Consider the following 20,453-nt stretch of genomic DNA (forward strand, 5'->3'; position numbering starts at 1 on the left):
GTCCATTGCCGCTACCATCAACCCGATCACTTCCATGCACTGAGCTATGGAAGGAAGAGGAACGGAATGAAGTATCCGACAAGAGTCTAGAAGTTTTGTTTTTCTGACCTCTGTCAGAAAAATCCTCATTTCTAAGGAGTCTATAATTGTTCCCAAGAAGGGAACCCTTGTTGACGGGGATAGAGAACTCTTTTCCACGTTCACTTTCCATCCGTGAGATCTGAGAAAGGCCAGGACGATGTCCGTGTGAGCCTTTGCTTGAGGAAGGGACGACGCTTGAATCAGAATGTCGTCCAAGTAAGGTACTACCGCAACGCCCCTTGGTCGTAGCACAGCTAGAAGGGACCCTAGTACCTTTGTGAAAATCCTTGGAGCAGTGGCTAATCCGAAAGGAAGCGCCACGAACTGGTAATGTTTGTCCAGGAATGCGAACCTTAGGAACCGATGATGTTCCTTGTGGAGAGGAATATGTAGATACGCATCCTTTAAATCCACCGTGGTCATGAATTGACCTTCCTGGATGGAAGGAAGAATAGTTCGAATGGTTTCCATCTTGAACGATGGAACCTTGAGAAACTTGTTTAAGATCTTGAGATCTAAGATTGGTCTGAACGTTCCCTCTTTTTTGGGAACTATGAACAGATTGGAGTAGAACCCCATCCCTTGTTCTCTTAATGGAACAGGATGAATCACTCCCATTTTTAACAGGTCTTCTACACAATGTAAGAACGCCTGTCTTTTTATGTGGTCTGAAGACAACTGAGACCTGTGGAACCTCCCCCTTGGGGGAAGTCCCTTGAATTCCAGAAGATAACCTTGGGAGACTATTTCTAGCGCCCAAGGATCCAGAACATCTCTTGCCCAAGCCTGAGCGAAGAGAGAGAGTCTGCCCCCCACCAGATCCGGTCCCGGATCGGGGGCCAACATTTCATGCTGTCTTGGTAGCAGTGGCAGGTTTCTTGGCCTGCTTTCCCTTGTTCCAGCCTTGCATTGGTCTCCAAGCTGGCTTGGCTTGAGAAGTATTACCCTCTTGCTTAGAGGACGTAGCACTTTGGGCTGGTCCGTTTTTACGAAAGGGACGAAAATTAGGTCTATTTCTTGCCTTGAAAGGCCGATCCTGAGGAAGGGCGTGGCCCTTACCCCCAGTGATATCAGAGATAATCTCTTTCAAGTCAGGGCCAAACAGCGTTTTCCCCTTGAAAGGAATGTTTAGTAGCTTGTTCTTGGAAGACGCATCAGCCGACCAAGATTTCAACCAAAGCGCTCTGCGCGCCACAATAGCAAACCCAGAATTCTTAGCCGCTAACCTAGCCAATTGCAAAGTGGCGTCTAGGGTGAAAGAATTAGCCAATTTGAGAGCATTGATTCTGTCCATAATCTCCTCATAAGGAGGAGAATCACTATCGAGCGTCTTTATCAGCTCATCGAACCAGAAACATGCGGCTGTAGCGACAGGGACAATGCATGAAATTGGTTGTAGAAGGTAACCCTGCTGAACAAACATCTTTTTAAGCAAACCTTCTAATTTTTTATCCATAGGATCTTTGAAAGCACAACTATCCTCTATGGGTATAGTGGTGCGTTTGTTTAAAGTGGAAACCGCTCCCTCGACCTTGGGGACTGTCTGCCATAAGTCCTTTCTGGGGTCGACCATAGGAAACAATTTTTTTAAATATGGGGGGAGGGACGAAAGGAATACCGGGCCTTTCCCATTCTTTATTAACAATGCCCGCCACCCGCTTGGGTATAGGAAAAGCTTCTGGGAGCCCCGGCACCTCTAGGAACTTGTCCATTTTACATAGTTTCTCTGGGATGACCAACTTTTCACAATCATCCAGAGTGGATAATACCTCCTTAAGCAGAATGCGGAGATGTTCCAACTTAAATTTAAATGCAATCACATCAGGTTCAGCCTGTTGAGAAATGTTCCCTGAATCAGTAATTTCTCCCTCAGACAAAACCTCCCTGGCCCCATCAGACTGGGTTAGGGGCCCTTCAGAGATATTAATATCAGCGTCGTCATGCTCTTCAGTATCTAAAACAGAGCAGCCACGCTTACGCTGACAAGGGTTCATTTTGGCTAAAATGTTTTTGACAGAATTATCCATTACAGCCGTTAATTGTTGCATAGTAAGGAGTATTGGCGCGCTAGATGTACTAGGGGCCTCCTGAGTGGGCAAGACTCGTGTAGACGAAGGAGGGAATGATGCAGTACCATGCTTACTCCCCTCACTTGAGGAATCATCTTGGGCATCATTGTCATTATCACATAAATCACATTTATTTAAATGAATAGGAATTCTGGCTTCCCCACATTCAGAACACAGTCTATCTGGTAGTTCAGACATGTTAAACAGGCATAAACTTGATAACAAAGTACAAAAACGTTTTAAAATAAAACCGTTACTGTCACTTTAAATTTTAAACTGAACACACTTTATTACTGCAATTGCGAAAAAAACATGAAGGAATTGTTCAAAATTCACCAAATTTTCACCACAGTGTCTTAAAGCCTTAAAAGTATTGCACACCAAATTTGGAAGCTTTAACCCTTAAAATAACGGAACCGGAGCCGTTTTAAACTTTAACCCCTTTACAGTCCCTGGTATCTGCTTTGCTGAGACCCAACCAAGCCCAAAGGGGAATACGATACCAAATGACGCCTTCAGAAAGTCTTTTCTAAGTATCAGAGCTCCTCTCACATGCGACTGCATGCCATGCCTCTCAAAAACAAGTGCGCCACACCGGCGCGAAAATGAGGCTCTGCTTAAGCTTTGGGAAAGCCCCTAAGGAATAAGGTGTCTAATACAGTGCCTGCCGATATTATTATATCAAAATACCCAGATAAAATGATTCCTCAAGGCTAAATATATGTTAATAATGAATCGATTTAGCCCAGAAACAGTCTACAGTCTTAATAAGCCCTTGTGAAGCCCTTATTTATGATCGTAATAAACATGGCTTACCGGATCCCATAGGGAAAATGACAGCTTCCAGCATTACATCGTCTTGTTAGAATGTGTCATACCTCAAGCAGCAAGAGACTGCACACTGTTCCCCCAACTGAAGTTAATTGCTCTCAACAGTCCTGTGTGGAGCAGCCATGGATTTTAGTTACGGTTGCTAAAATCATTTTCCTCATACAAACAGAAATCTTCATCTCTTTTCTGTTTCTGAGTAAATAGTACATACCAGCACTATTTCAAAATAACAAACTCTTGATTGAATAATAAAAACTACAGTTAAACACTAAAAAACTCTAAGCCATCTCCGTGGAGATGTTGCCTGTACAACGGCAAAGAGAATGACTGGGGTAGGCGGAGCCTAGGAGGGATCATGTGACCAGCTTTGCTGGGCTCTTTGCCATTTCCTGTTGGGGAAGAGAATATCCCACAAGTAAGGATGACGCCGTGGACCGGACACACCTATGTTGGAGAAAAGAATGGCAATTCTTACAGGTCAAAAATCCGAAAGTGTCAACTTTGTACTTATTACCAAAAGTGCATAAAAATAAATCCAAACCACCTGGGAGACCGATAGTCTCGAGTATTGGGAGTTTATGCGAACAGGCCAGCAGATTCTTAGACCTATACTTACGTGACATCGTTTGGTCCCTTCCTTCTTTTACTAGGGATACTATGGACATCCTAAGTAAAATCAATGATATTACTTTGGAAGATGATGCATAACTCATAACATGTGATGTGGAGGCATTATATACATCCATAAAACACGATAAGGGTTGTGAAGCTGTTAAATATTTTTTAGATATGAAATCTAATGATGATAAAAAAAGTAATGATTTAATTCTAAAACTGTTGAAATTTGTTCTTAAACATAATTATTTTGTGTTTAATGATAATTTTTACTTGCAAATCCAGGGCACTGCAATGGGCTCTTCATGTGCCCCCACGTATGCCAACATATATTTGGGGTGGTGGGAGCGAGAAATTGTCTTTGAAGATCTACTCCAATATACCAAATATATTAGCTTGTGGTGTCGTTACATAGATGACCTGTTCATTATTTGGACAGGGAGTTTGACTGAGTTCAAAGAATTTGTTAATATACTGAACACGAAAGACTTGAATCTTAAACTTACCTATAATACGAGTGTACAACAGGTGGAAATTTTGGATGTAACGATTTACAAAGATGAGCATAACAAACTCAAAACGGATCTCTACAGAAAACATAATTTATGCTTACCTGATAAATTCCTTTCTCCTGTAGTGTAGTCAGTCCACGGGTCATCCATTACTTATGGGATTATATCTCCTCCCTAACAGGAAGTGCAAGAGGATCACCCAAGCAGAGCTGCTATATAGCTCCTCCCCTCTACGTCATACCCAGTCATTCGACCAAAACCAAACGAGAAAGGAGAAACTATAGGGTGCAGTGGTGACTGGAGTTTAATTTAAAATTTAGACCTGCCGTAAAAACAGGGCGGGCCGTGGACTGACTACACTACAGGAGAAAGGAATTTATCAGGTAAGCATAAATTATGTTTTCTCCTGTTAAGTGTAGTCAGTCCACGGGTCATCCATTACTTATAGGATACCAATACCAAAGCTAAAAGTACACGGATGACGGGAGGGACAGGCAGGACCTTTACACGGAAGGAACCACTGCCTGAAGAACCTTTCTCCCAAAAACAGCCTCCGAAGAAGCAAAAGTGTCAAATTTGTAAAATTTTGAAAAGGTGTGAAGTGAAGACCAAGTTGCAGCCTTGCAAATCTGTTCAACAGAGGCCTCATTTTTAAAGGCCCAAGTGGAAGCCACAGCTCTGGTAGAATGAGCTGTAATTCTTTCAGGAGGCTGCTGTCCAGCAGTCTCATAGGCTAAACGTATTATGCTACGAAGCCAAAAAGAGAGAGAGGTAGCCGAAGCCTTTTGACCTCTCCTCTGTCCCGAATAAACGACAAACAGGGAAGAAGTTTGTTGAAAATCTTTAGTTGCCTGTAAATAGAATTTTAGGGCCCGGACAACGTCCAGATTGTGCAGAAGTCTTTCCTTCTTTGAGGAAGGATTAGGGCACAATGAAGGAACAACAATCTCTTGATTGATATTCTTGTTAGTGACTACCTTAGGTAAGAACCCAGGTTTAGTACGCAGAACTACCTTGTCTGAATGAAAAATCAGATAAGGGGAATCACAATGTAAGGCTGATAACTCAGAGACTCTTCGAGCCGAGGAAATAGCCATTAAAAACAGAACTTTCCAAGATAACAGCTTGATATCAATGGAATGAAGGGGTTCAAACGGAACACCCTGCAAAACGTTAAGAACTAAGTTTAAGCTCCATGGCGGAGCAACAGTTTTAAACACAGGCTTAATCCTGGCCAAAGCCTGACAAAAAGCCTGAACGTCTGGAACTTCTGACAGACGCTTGTGCAAAAGAATGGACAGAGCTGAGATCTGTCCCTTTAACGAACTAGCAGATAAACCCTTTTCTAAGCCTTCTTGTAGAAAAGACAATATCCTAGGAATCCTGACCTTACTCCATGAGTAACTCTTGGATTCGCACCAATGTAAGTATTTACGCCATATTTTATGGTAAATTTTCCTGGTAACAGGTTTCCTAGCCTGTATCAAGGTATCAATTAGTACACAAATTTCTATTGGGCTCCACATTGGCCTTTGAACATATTGCACAAAGAGTTTCCTCTGTGTCAGACATGTTTAACAGACTAGCAATGAAACTAGCAAGCTTGGAAAATACTTTTGAAATAAATTTACAAGCAATATAAAAAACGTTACTGTGCCTTTAAGAAGCACAAAAAACTGTCACAGTTGAAATAACAATGAACCAAATTAGTTATAGCAACCAAATTTTCACAGTAAATGCATTAAGTTAGCAAAGGATTGCATCCACCAGCAAATGGATGATTAACCCCTTAATACCCAAAAAAAGGGATATAAAACGTTGTATCACAGTCAAAAGCACAGTCTCACAGGTCTGCTGTGAGTGATTACCTCCCTCAAAACTAGTTTTGGAGACCCCTGGGCTCTGTAGAGACGTCCTGGATCATGGAGGAAGGAATAGGAAGACTGTGAGTGAATTCTTACTGCGCAAGAAAGCGCCAAAATAGGCCCCTCCAACTCATATTACAACAGTGGGGAAGCTCAGTAAACTGAATTTATTCATAAATAAACGACAGCCATGTGGAAAAATAATGCCCAAAAATTTTATCACCAAGTACCTCAGAGAAAAACGATTAACATGCCAGAAAACCGTTTTAAATAAAATTATGAAATGATACTAATAAGCCTGCTGCTAGTCGCTTTCACTGCAGTGGGGGCTCAAATATAAGTTAAATGTATACAGTATTTTCTTAGTGAAGTTCCATTCCCCAGAAATACCTCAGTGTAACATACATACATATCAGCCTGATACCAGTCGCTACTACTGCATTTAAGGCTGCACTTACATTATATGGGTATTAGCAGTATTTTCTCAGTCAATTCCATTCCTTAGAAAATAATATACTGCAACATACCTCCTTGCAGGTGAACCCTGCCCGCTGTCCCCTGTTCTGAAGTTACCTCAATCCTCAGAATGGCCGAGAACAGCAAATGGATCTTAGTTACGACCGTTAAGATCATACATAAACTCAGGTAGATTCTGCTTCTAATGCTGCCTGAGGAAAAACAACACACTCCGGTGCTGTTTAAAATAACAAACTTTTGATTGAAGATATAAAAACTAATTTTAATAACCACAGTCCTCTCACACGTCCTATCTATTAGTTAGGTGCAAGAGAATGACTGGGTATGACGTAGAGGGGAGGAGCTATATAGCAGCTCTGCTTGGGTGATCCTCTTGCACTTCCTGTTAGGGAGGAGATATAATCCCATAAGTAATGGATGACCCGTGGACTGACTACACTTAACAGGAGAAAAGAAATTGCTACAAACTCACTGTTATAATTTGAGAGCTGTCACACTTTACAGACCAAAAGAGCTATCCCAACTGGGGAATTTCTCAGAATTAGAAGAAATTGTACAGATGATGTAATTTTCCATCAAAGAGCTAAAGAACTTAAAAACGTCTAAAAGAAAGAGGATATACACGTAATGTAATAAAACCAACACAGTTGATGAAACAGTAAGATTTGTCACAACTTTTAATGCAGACCATAAAACAATTAATATAATTCTTAATAGTCATATTAATATTCTAAAATCAGATAAAACAATATCTTAACATATAGGTGACAGAATCAAAACCAGTTGGAGGCGGGCACCGACCATAGGTAACAAATTAGTGCAAAGTCACTTTGTAAGAAAAAGACCCAGTGACAAGAAAATATGTGGTACCTATACATGTGGCGGATGTAGTTTTTGTAAATAAATTTATAACGAAAGGGAGTTCAGTACCCCAACAGGAATTAAACGCATGTATGGTTTTGCTAATTGCAAAACTAAGAATGTGGTGTCTTGTCTTCTGTGTACTTGTGGAAAAAGATATGTAGGGATCACAACACGGGCGCTCCGTGTAAGATTGGGGGAACATGTTAACAGTATTAAGAACTGTGAATCTGACAAAATAAAAGACTAAAATCTGAACCCTGTCGCGAGACACTATTTGTACCATCATGGAACTAGACCACTCCTTAAAGTATGTGTTCTGCAAGTTATCAAAACAGGCATAAGAGGTGGTGATATTGAATCCATGCTACTCCAAGCTGAATGTAAATGGATTTTTTGGTTGAACACAATTGTGCCATACGGCTTAAATGAACAGGATGGTTTTGGATCTTTCTTATGATATACTATAGTTACAGAATGAATATTACTGACAGTCAGTTGACATATTATAAACCACTATCATTAACTCTTACCTAACCATATGAAATAATGTGGTCACACAATGGCTTATCAACATGGATAATTTAGTGACGTAAGCATGGTGGGGTTTATATGAACCATAACCTTAGTACCTTTATACTCTGTATCAATCTAAGCAATCTCTTATTAGATGCTTTCACATTATCCATACTATGTGATTACTATGTGAACGTTTCATAAAACACTATTGTTGATCTCTTTATTATTTATTTATTATTCAGAGATTGTGACAGCTATTAAATACACCTTTGAATAACTATGATGATATAGGAGGTAATTATATATATATATATATATATATATTTATTTTATTAAACTTAATTAATGTTCATTATTTGTGTATATTTGGATATATTTCCCACAATTGCATACCCTATAAGATCTAATGGGTTAACCTGCCTGTGTATCTTATCGCGTGTATATTTATCAACACATAGAAGAGAATCACCTTATTATGAGATGTTTATACATGTGACAGGCTCATGACCAATGAACGCTAGTCATCTATTATAGGTTTAAAGGTGACTTTATTTGGGTCCTGCATTTATTGATATAATATTCAATGGACTGCTTGTGAATATACTAACTTGCTGTAATTACTACCTCCTTACTTCACATACGTAATAATGTACTCACAATACACTTGCTTATCGTGACAATAAGTTAACTAATTTGCGATGTTGCCTCATGAACATCTTTATGCCCTGTATTTAGCATTTTTACTATAAGGCACTATATATGAATCTTTGTCTGTTCTCTCGCCTTTTTTCACATGATATGAATTTTCCATGATGGATTTGTTTTAACATATTCCATTATTGGTTATTTGAGAGTTGTCAAACTGATCTTTGCAAATTATTACTATTAGATCGTGTACAATAATATGCACTTCCAAGCATAATTAATAACACTTTATGGTATGCATGTCATACGCCTACATACATTATACGATCTAATGATCTTACTAATATGAGTTTTCAATTCCATTTTCTGTGTTTTCTACACCTAGCGTGTCTGTCAATACAAAACAGGTTGACGTCATTGCAGACGTTTACACATGTGACAGGTTCATGGCCAATGAACGCTAGTCACTTGTGATAGACTTAGACGTGTGGGTGTGTAACCGCACTCAACAGTGATTGGCTACTTAGAATATAAAGACAAGGGGGCGATCCCAGATAGGTTAGCCTTTGACAAAGCCGTAACGGCGAAATGCGCATCAGGGGTATATGGGGGGTATATGGGGGCAACATCTACTTCTATAGTGTCTATAACAGATTGATTTGGTTATACTTGGGTTATACCCTTATCCTTATCGCAGTCACTCAGAGCCATGCTTACCCTGCTCCATATTGCATTTTTCAGTTACATTGTGGTGGGGTCAATCCCCCTTTTTAGGTAATTTCCTTGCAATTTATGAGCCTTGTTTGGTTTGCACTGAGCTGTGTGGCTTGCGGTTTTAATTAATGCTGAGTGTACTTAAAATATTTCCAGTGGATGTTTTCACCCTTTGTATACAGGTGGCCCTCGGTTTACGACGGTTCAATTTGCGCCGTTTCAGAATAACGCCCTTTTTTTTGCTATTGAGAACCATTGACTGCTATTAAAAGCATTAGCACATGCATACATTAAAATAGCCAGTAGGTGGAGCTGTCCGCTTGTGTTGCAGCAAACACATGCAAAGAAAAGCAAACCAGACATGATCAATGGATCAGCTTTCAAAGGAACAAGATCTAGCAGCCATTTCCCTTAGCTGCAGACTCAATGCAGAGAACTGTTTACAGAAAAAGGCAAGTAAAAAACGTTTTTGTTCATTAAACTTTTTGATGATGATACAGTCTGTTGTGTGATTAAACACAGGCAGGCTAATCAGTGTATAACCAGACCTGAGCAATGGAGCCGTTTTTAAAGGAACAAGATCTAGCAGCCACACTTCCCTTAGCTGCAGAAAAATGCAAGTAAAAAAACGTTTTTCTACATTAAACAGTTTGTTGATGATACAGTCTGTTGTGTGATTATATCTACAGTATATTTTTAGGTTTATAATGCTGTTTACCATTTAAAGTCTTCATTTCAAAGCTTTAAAAATAATGTATTAGGTGTTACTTATGACAATTTTGAGAGGGGCCTGGAACCTAACTCCCTCACTTCCCATTGACTTACATTATAAACTAGGTTTCAATTTACAACAGTTTCAATTTACAACCATTCCTTCTGGAACCTAACCCCAGCGTAAACTGAGGGCTACCTGTATATAGATTTAATCTAAGTTTTAATGCATTTACACTATACTTACACTATTTTATTTATCGTAATTAAAGGTTAAGTTTTATGATCGCTGATTTAGGTGATCTTCCCTGTCATAACCACACATACCTTGTATAGTATCTCATGAGTGCTATTACACTGTCACTTTTCTTTTCCTTTTTGACTTAGTAAGTTTACCAAGCCCCAAGAAATAAGTGAAGCCCTACAGCACCCTCCTAGCAGCTCCTGTATAGGTACTCACCTCCTTCCTGGGACTGGCAGGCACTAAAAATCAGGTTAAAATTTGTTAACGATCAGCCCCCAACTGTTGCAGTTGAAATCTAGTCACAGAGGCTGCAGATAGCTGAGAAAAAAAAGCCGGGAACAAAAAGGGGGAGGGGCTACCACTGGGAGAAGCTAGTGACGTGATAAAATATGTTCCCCAGCCTAACAGGAGCCTGCACTCTGGAAACAAACCATGCACTAAGCTAGTGCCGGTTCTCTTAAAGGACTATACCCATAATTTTGTAAAGTGCTCAAAAAATTATCCCAAAAGCTGCCAGATGGCTAAAGAGGGTCAGAAGAATCCCTAATAGTGTAGTAGAACTGTTAGGGACAATGATATGGAAGAAAAATAGTGTCATGATGGGAGCAGGTTAAGTCCCCTGGCCATGCTGTACCTGTGTCAGACTACCTACAAATAGCCTCTGGGCTGTGTCTATGCTGTGTAAAGGCACTTACCTTACACAGCACCTCTCCACTGGCATGTCATCTATGTCAATGCAGTTGTAGCAGTATCCAGTAGAGAGTCCATCCAGTGCAGATATCGAGTACCGCAGAGGTTTGCAGTAGGAAATCCCGGAGTCCCACAGGGAGAGGCTAGGGACGAGGCTTACGATGCCTGAGGGTTGTTCTAGCTGAAGTCCCATTACGGAAATGCTGTATTCCTGTGTCCCTGTATCACTCAGTTGCAGTAAAGAGTCTTTTCTCTCTTTGTAAATGATACTCCTCAGGTACTCTGAATCTCACATAGGTCTAAGCTCTCAATTTGTAATCCATAAGCAAGTAGCTGGAACAACCTCTATTCTCAACCATCTCCTACGATGCCAAGAACAAAACTAGAGAGAAATGGGAGTTGGGAGGGCTTTGAATGGGTTCTTGACCTCCTCCTAGTGGCGGGAAATATACCCCATATCTTATGGAGGACTGTGGACCATCAACATTGTACAAAAGAAAAAATAATACACTATCAAACTAAAATATTCTCAAATCAAAGGGATATTTATGTTTGCTCCATTAGATCTTAATGGCACGATAGGGCTTGAGAAGAAGTAAAGAGAAGACCAAAGAATAAGATGTATTAAAAGGTCTAAATGATCATATAGAAATAGTTTCTTTACACACACACCACTAACATATGTTAATAATAATAAAAGATCTAAATGATCATATAGAAATAGTTTTTTTACACACACACCACAGACATATTTTACTAATAGGACAAGACTTACATTTAATTTCACGTATAAGCTGATTTGAAGTATCAAACAGGCTTCTGTATGCTTTTACAGATTGGGAAAGCAGATCTTTTTCTTTTGTAAGTGTTGCCATCTGCATTTGCTTCTCAAAATCTGAAGAGGAAAAAAAAAACAACAAACTTTGAGGTTAAAAAGGGATAAGATTTACAAGAAAATTAGATTAGTTAGATTAGATTAGTTATGTACTAATTAGTAACTAACACTTTGCAACAGGGGCATATTATGGCCTAGTCAACAAGGCCTGTACCTAGGGTAGTAGATTTTTTAGTCTCCTCCATGCTGACTATAGACTGCAGATGTAGCAGACAAGTCAGAACGGATGAGGCTAAAAAATATGATAGCCACAGTCCTGTGGATGCGCCGCAACTCAAGGAGGAGGGGGTTAAAGCGGAGCAGAGTAAAAGGAAGTGACATACGAGGATCAATAATTGTTAGATCCATGACAGCTTTGCTGATGTTCGAGGCAGACTTCAACAAATCCGGTCACCTTTAAATTAACACCTGGCACCCTGTTTTTGATCCCCAAGTGCCGCCCCTGCCGACTGACATTTGCCATTTTCAGCTGCACCTATGTTTAGTCTGGTGCGGGTGGATCCTTTCCCGACAACTATAACACAACTTCAGAATGCTGTGTGGACAGGGGGGTGCTGTTCTGTCTGCTGTTGTGCCGAGGGAATTTTGAACAATTACCACTTACCATGTGTCTAACACAAATGTGGAATTATTGTAATAAAGTAACTTACATGATACTTGAATCGTTGCTTTCCCTGCAATTTTTAACATGACTCAGGTATTGTTTGATTGACAGGATCTCCCTTCACTGATCACATTCAAATTCTATAAAGTATAAACCGTTTTTATCGATATGAACCATTTTATTACACTTATTATTTTTGTTTTTCTTTAATATTTTACAGTCTATTAGGCAGCTAAAGGGTTAATTGTATTTTCATTCATGTTGTATTTTGGTTCTTGGCATGCTGTCTCTAAGATTTCTAATTGTGAGGTTATCAGGAAGGGACTGCTCCTTGCTTTTTACTGCAGTCTAATGCTGCAGACTATAATTTACAGCTCTGTAGAGTCTTAATTAAACAGATTCCTGAACAGCAGGACCACATGTGTTTCCCTTGAGAAGCAAGTGTATGATCAGATAAGACCACTGGTCCTCCCTAACAGGCCAGATTTTGGTTATCTCTAAACTGGAACAAAGGTGAAATAATCAGCTGAATAGTAAACATGGCTGAAAATCTGGCCTGTTAGGAAGGCCTAAGGACAGGTTTGAAAACCAGTGGATAAGACTGATCTCACATGCTCAAAGTAAACATTAGTGGGAATTTTTTCCCCTGTGTACATTTTTAGCAAACAGAGTATGTACCCTACCAGAGAGTGGTAATACTGATTTCATAATACAGCTGGTGATTACCATATGCATATTTTTATTGTATGAAGATTGTGCTTAACCTATTCTGTGTCCCTCTCTGCAGGTAGCGGTGGTGCCAATCTCTGGTGGTGTGGGAGGGTTAGGAGGGAGGCGTGGCACCGCTATACTGCAGAAAAAAACATAATTTATGTAAGAACTTACCTGATAAATTCATTTCTTTCATATTGGCAAGAGTCCATGAGCTAGTGACGTATGGGATATACATTCCTACCAGGAGGGGCAAAGTTTCCCAAACCTCAAAATGCCTATAAATACACCCCTCACCACACCCACAATTCAGTTTAACGAATAGCCAAGAAGTGGGGTGATAAAGGAGCGAAAGCATCAACAAGGAATTGGAATAATTGTGCTTTATACAAAAAAAAAAATCATAACCACCACAAAAAAGGGTGGGTCTCATGGAATCTTGCCAATATGAAAGAAATGAATTTATCAGGTAAGTTGTTACATAAATTATGTTTTCTTTGATGTAAATGGCAAGAGTCCATGAGCTAGTTACGTATGGGATAGCAAATACCCAAGATGTGGAACTCCACGCAAGCGTCACTAAAGAGGGAGGGATAAAATAAAGACAGCCAATTCCGCTGAAAAAACAATCCACAACCCAAATCAAAAGTTTTAATCTTTATAATTAAAAAAACTGAAATTATAAGCAGAAGAATCAGACTGAAACAGCTGCCTGAAGTACTTTTCTACCAAAAACTGCTTCTGAAGAAGAAAAAACATCTAAATGGTAGAATTTAGTAAAAGTATGCAAAGAAGACCAAGTTGCTGCTTTACAAATCTGATCAACAGAAGCTTCATTCTTAAAAGCCCAGGAAGTAGAAACTGACCTAGTAGAATGAGCCGTAATCCTTTGAGGCGGGGATTTACCCGACTCTACATAAGCATGATGAATCAAAAGCTTTAACCAAGACGCCAAAGAAATGGCAGAAGCCTTCTGACCTTTCTTAAAACCAGAAAAGATAACAAATAGACTAGAAGTCTTTATGAAATCTTAGTAGCTTCAACATAATATTTCAAAATTCTGACCACATCCAAAGAATGTAAGGATCTTTCCAAAGAATTCTTAGGATTTAGGACACAAGGAAGGAACAATAATTCCTCTATTAATGTTGCTAGAATTCACAACTTGAGGTAAAAATTTAAATAAACAGCAAAACCACCTTATCCTGATGAAAAATCAGAAAAGGAGACTCACAAGAAAGAGCAGATAATTCAAAAACTCTTCTAGCAGAAGAGATGGCCAAAAGGAACAATACTTTCCATGAAAGTAATTCAATGTCCAAAGAATGCATATGCTCAAACGGAGGAGCCTGTTAAGCCCTCAGAACCAAATTAAGACTCCAAGGAGGAGAAATTGGCTTAATGACAGGCTTGATACGAACCAAAGCCTGAACAAAACAATGAATATCAGAAAGATTAGCAATTTTTTCTGTGAAACAGCACAGAAAGAGCAGAGATTTGTCCTTTCAAGGAACTTGCAGACAATACCTTATGAAGAAACTATAAAATCCTAGGAATTCTAAAAGAATGCCAAGAGAAATTATGAGAAGAGCATCATAAGATTTAAGTCTTCCAAACTCAATAATAAATCTTTCTAGACACAGATTTACGAACCTGCAACATAGTATTAATCACTGAGTCAGAGAAACCTCTATGACTAAGCACTAAGCATTTTAATTTCCATACCATCAAATTTAATAATTTGATTTCCTGATGGAAAAAACGAATCTTAAGATATAAGGTCTGGCCTAAATGGAAGTGACCAAGGTTGGCAACTGGACATCCGAACAAGAACCATATACCAAAACCTGAGCGGCCATGCTGGAGCCACCAGCAGCACAAACGATTGCTCCATGATGATTTTGAAAAATCACTCTTAAAAAGAAGAACCAGAAGGAGCAAAAATATAGGCAGATTGATAACTCTAAGGAAGTGTCAATGCATGAGGATCCCCGGACCTGAATAGGTACCTGGGAAGTTTTCTTGTTTAGATGAGATGCCATCAGAACTATTACTGGAAACCCTCACATCAGAACAATTTTAAAAAAACACATCTGGGTAAAGAGACAATTCTCCCGGATGTAAAGCTTGATTGACAGAGATAATCCGCTTCCCAATTGTCTAAACCTGGGATATGGACCGCAGAAATTAGACAGGAGCTGGATTTAGGCCAAGCAAGTATCCGAGATACTTCTTTCACAGCCTAAGGACTGAGAGTCCCACCCTGATGATTGACATATGCCACAGTTGTGACATTGTCTGTCTGAAAAACAATAACGTCTCTCTCTTCAAAAAGAAGCCAAAACTGACGAACTCTGAGAATGCACGGAGTTCCAAAATATTGAATGGTAATCTCGCCTCCTGAGATTTCCAAACCCCTTGTGCTGACAGAGATCCCCAGACAGCCTCCCAACCTAAAAGACTCGCATCTGTAGTGATCAAGGTCCAGGTTGGATGAATCGAAGAGACCCATAGAATTATATGATGGTGATCTAACCACCAAGTCAAAGATAGTTGAACATTGGAATTCAAAGATATTAAAAATGATATCCTAGATTCCTGCACCATTATTCAGCATAAAAAAACTGGAAAGGTTTCATATGAAAATGAGCAAAGGGAATTGAATCCAATGCTGCAGCCATGAGACCTAAAACTTCCATGCATATAGCTACTGAAGGAAATAATAGAGACTGAAGGTTCCGACAAACTGAACCCAATATAATTGTCTCCTGTCTGTTAGAGACAAAGACATTGACACAATCTATCTGGAAACCTAAAAAAAAAAAAAAAAAAAAGTGACCCTTGTCTGAGCAACCAAGGATCTTTTGATAAAAAGATCCTCCAACCATGTCTTAGAAGAAACAACAAAAGTTGAATCGTATGAAATTCTGCAGAACGAAAAGACTGAGCCAGTACCACGAGATCATCCAAATAAGGAAACACTGAGAACCTTGAAAAGATTCTCAGAGCTGTTGCTAGACCAGAAGGAAAAGCAACAAATTGGTAATGCTTGTAAAAAAAAGAGAATCTCAGAAAATGAAAATAATCTGAATGAAAACAGAAGAAGATATGCATCTATTGTATCTATTGTAAACAAATAATGCCCTTACTGACCAAAAAGGCAGAATAGACCATATCAACCATTCTGAAAGAAGGAACTCTTATATGACACATCAAAAAGATTTTCTATCTTTGGGACAATGAATAGTTTTGAACAAAACCCCAAACCCTGTTCCTGAAATGGAACTGGTATGAATACCCCAGATAACTCCAGGTCTGAGCAGCGCCTTGAGACCCCAACGGGTAACCAGCCGCGCCTCACAAGTACCCAACACATACAGGTCTGAAACATACTTCAGAAAAGTGTGAGCCTTTACTGGAATAGCTGGAATATGCTAGAGAGAAAAAAACTTCTCACAGGCGATTTTACTCTGAATCCTATTCAGTACCCCAATCTAAGAAGTTTGGACCGAATTGAACCAAACAAATTTAAAAAAGTCAAAACCTGCCCCTTACCAACTAAGCTGGAATAAAAAACCGCACCTACATACAAATTTGGGGGGCTGACTTTGATCTTTTAAATAGCTTAAATTCATTCCATGTTGAAGAAAGCTTCCAATTATAAACATGTTACTTGGGGAAGAATTAGGATTCTGTTCCTTATTAAGAACAAACTAATATAAGCTTAAGATTTACTCTTAGAACTCAATCTTGAAGCAACAAAAAACTCCCTTCCCCAGAGTAACAGTTGGAAAAAAATTGAATCCAACTGTGAACCAAATAATTGATTACCTTGGAAAAAAAGAAATATGAATTTTAGAAATCAAATTAGCATTCCAATATTAAGTCACAAAGTTCTTCTAGCTAAAAATAGCTAAAGACATAGATTAAACCTCAATTGTGAAAATATAAAAAAAATGACGACACAAATGAAATTATTAGCATGTTGATCAACTTAACAATGCTAAAACAAATCATAATCCGATACTTGTTGCACTAAAGTATCCAACCAGAAAGTTGAAGCATTTGCAACATCAGCCAAATAAATTGCAGGCCTAAGTAAAGGACCTGAAATAAAATAATTTTCCTTAAATAAGATACAAGTTTCCCATCTGAAGGAAAAAAATAAATACTATTTTCTATAGGAATAGTAGTATGTTTAGCAAGAGTAGAGATAGCCCCATTAACTTTGGGGATCTTCCTCAAAACTTTAAACTAACTGCCGGCAAAGGATACAATTTAAAAACCTTAAAGAAGGAATAAAAGAAGTCCCAGGCCTATTCCATTCCCTAGTATCATGAACTGGGAAAAAAACCTCTGAAGAAACCACAGGAGGTTAATGAGCAGAATTTAAATGTTAGCTAGTCTTAAATCAAAAGAACTAGACTCCTCAATATCCAATATAATCAACAACTTTTCAACAACGAATGTACTCTATTTAGAAATAAAAAAGTAGATTTGTTAGTGTCAAATATCTGATGAAGTATATTCTAAATGAGAAAAAACATCAATCAGAGAAGGATAATTCAGTATGTTGTCGGTCATTTAAAAATTCATCAACTAAATGAGAAGTTTAAAAAAGACCTATAAATTTTATTAGAAGGCGGGATGTCAGACAAAGCCTTTAGAATAGAATCAGAAAAACATTCTCATAGATTCCTAGGTATATCTTGTACATTAGATGTAAAAAGAATAGCAATATATAATGGACTATGCATGTAAAAGTTTATCATGATAACTTATTACAAACCATAGCTAAAGATAAAATTCATAACATTAAAATAAATTAACTTAGCTTTGGTAGGACTGATATCAGTCATCAGGAATCCAACAGTATTTTCTGATACAGGAACAGTTTTTGGAATATCTTGCAATATGTAATAGAAAAACAACATATAAAGGAAAATTATCAAATTCCTTAAATGACAGTTTCAGGAATGGGAAAAAATGCAAACAGAACAAGCCTCTAGAAACCAGAAGCAACTAAAAAGTGAGACTTAAATAATGTAAAAAAACTGGCGCCAAGTATGACGCCCACATATTTTTTGGTGCCCAAAATGTCTGTAATGAACACGAGAGTCAAAAATGACGCAACTACGTGAAAACTTCCGGCGTCAAGTACAACGCTGGAAATTACGTCATTGACGTCAGACAAACATCAATCTCGTGCCAAAAAAGTCTTGCGTCAAAAATGACGCAATAAATTCTAGCATTTTTTGCACCCGCGAGCCTAACAGCCCGCAATTTAAAGGAAAAAAGTCAATTGAAAATTTTAGGTAAGAAAAATATTTCATTCATATGCATTTTCCCAAAAAATGAAACTGAAAGTCTGAAAGAAGGAAAATAAACTGATTGACCTGAATCATAGCAAATAAAAGTATAAAACATATTTAGAACTTTACATATAAAGTGCCAAACCATAGCTGAGAGTGTCATAAATAAAATAAGACTTACTTACCCAAAGACACTCATCTACATAAAGTAGATAGCCATACCAGTACTGAAACGAGAATCAGTAGAGGTAATGGTATATAAGAGTATATCGTCGATCTGAAAAGGGAGGTAGGAGAAGAAATCTCTACGACCGATAACAGAGAACCTATGAAATAGATCCCCTAGAGGAAGACCATGGTATTCAAATAGGCAATACTCTCTTCACATCCCTCTGACATTCACTGCACTCAGAGAGGAAAACCGGGCTTCAGCCTGCTGTGAAGCGCATATCAATGTAGAAATCTAGCACAAACTTACTTCACCACCTCCATGGGAGGCAAAGTTTGTAAAACTGAATTGTGGGTGTGGTGAGGGGTGTATTTATAGGCATTTTGAGGTTTGGGAAACTTTGCCCCTCCTGGTAGGAATGTATATCCCATACGTCACTAGCTCATGGACTCTTGCCAATTACATGAAAGAAATAAATGCTAAGAGCGACAGGGAGGGGTAAGGAGGGAGGGGGTCCTAGAGGGGAGGGGGAATAAGGGGGTAGAGAAACAAGCTTGGAGGGGGACTGTGTACTGTTAGACAGCTGCCAGTACCTAAGATGGTGGAAATTAGTTAGAGGGGGAGGGTTAGAGAGCTTTTTGGGAGTGATCAGGGATGTGGAAATGCTACACTGAAATAATGATAATATATAATGATAATAATAAAAAAAAAGGTCTAAAACAGCTTACATACAGTACCTAAGATGGGGGTGACCAGTGGGGGGTGAGGGAGGGAAGAGAGCCGTTTGAGGGGGTGAGGGAGGGAAGACAGCCGTTTGAGAGGGATTAGGTAGGGATCAGGGGGTGGGAAGTGTCAGATGGGAAGGTAATCTCTACACTAAAGATAAAATTAACCTTACAAGCTACCTGATTAAACCCTTCACCGCTGGAAATAATAAAAGTGTGGTGCGCACAGCTGCAATTAGCGACCTTCTAGTTACCAAAAAGTAATGGCAAAGCCATATAAGTCTGCTAGTTCTGAATAAAGGGGATCCAAAAGAAGCTTTTACAACCATTTGTCCCATGATTGCACAAGCGGTTTGTAAATAATTTTAGTGAGAAACCTAAAGTTTCCAAAAAAGTTAACGTTTTTTTAATTGATCGCATTTGGCAGTAAAATGTTGGCATGTAAAATACCAGAATGGGCCTAGATCAATACTTTGGCTTGTCTACTAAAAAAATATATAGTTTTGGCAGGTAAATAAAAAAACAAACAAACAAACAAGGCTCTATTTCTGTTCAAATGGAGTTATTGCAAACATGCTAAAAATGCGTTTGGGGAAGTTTTAGTCTGAAATGCCCTATCCTTAAGGGGTTAATATAGATTTGAATGTGTTAATTTTTTATTTTTTAAAAGAAAGTATCCTCCACCAACCAGAGAAACCCTGACCCTCCTACACATTGTACTGTGTTTGCTTTATATGAAACAGTAACAAAGGTTATTTATATATTTTCCTTAAAGGCATAGTAATCGCCAAAAATGTTATTGTTGAAAAAGATAGATAATCCCCCATTACTATTCCCCAGTTTTGCATAACTAACACTGTTATAGAAATATACATTTTATCTTTTGTAATTACCTTGTATCTAAGCTTCTGCTGACTGCCTCCTTATCTCAAATCTTTTGACAGACTTGCATTTCAGGCAATTAGTGCTGACTCTTAAATAACTTCATGTGCGTGAGCACAGTGTTATCTATATGAAACACATGTGCTGTGAAAAACTGTCAACATTCATTCAGAAAAGAGGTGGCCTTCAAGGGCTTAGAAATTAGCATATGAGCCTACATAGGTTTAGCTTTCAATTAAGAATAACAAGACAGCAAAGCAAATTTGATGATAAAAGTAAATTAGAAAGTTGTTTAAAATTACATACCCTATCTTAATCATG

At 38.6% G+C, this 20,453-nt stretch overlaps 1 protein-coding gene across 1 annotated transcript in view; it reads right to left on the minus strand.

Moving 5' to 3' along the window:
• The window catches only part of SMCHD1 (structural maintenance of chromosomes flexible hinge domain containing 1), a 1,770,687-nt gene that overhangs the window by 243,506 nt on the left and 1,506,728 nt on the right, over positions 1-20,453 (minus strand). The window contains exon 38 of the mRNA XM_053715865.1: positions 11,610-11,729. Within this exon, the coding sequence (XP_053571840.1) occupies positions 11,610-11,729 (120 nt within the window). The remainder of the gene's footprint in view (positions 1-11,609; positions 11,730-20,453) is intronic.

Source organism: Bombina bombina, chromosome 5, assembly GCF_027579735.1.
Source record: "Bombina bombina isolate aBomBom1 chromosome 5, aBomBom1.pri, whole genome shotgun sequence".
NCBI classification, from domain to species: Eukaryota; Metazoa; Chordata; class Amphibia; order Anura; family Bombinatoridae; genus Bombina; species Bombina bombina.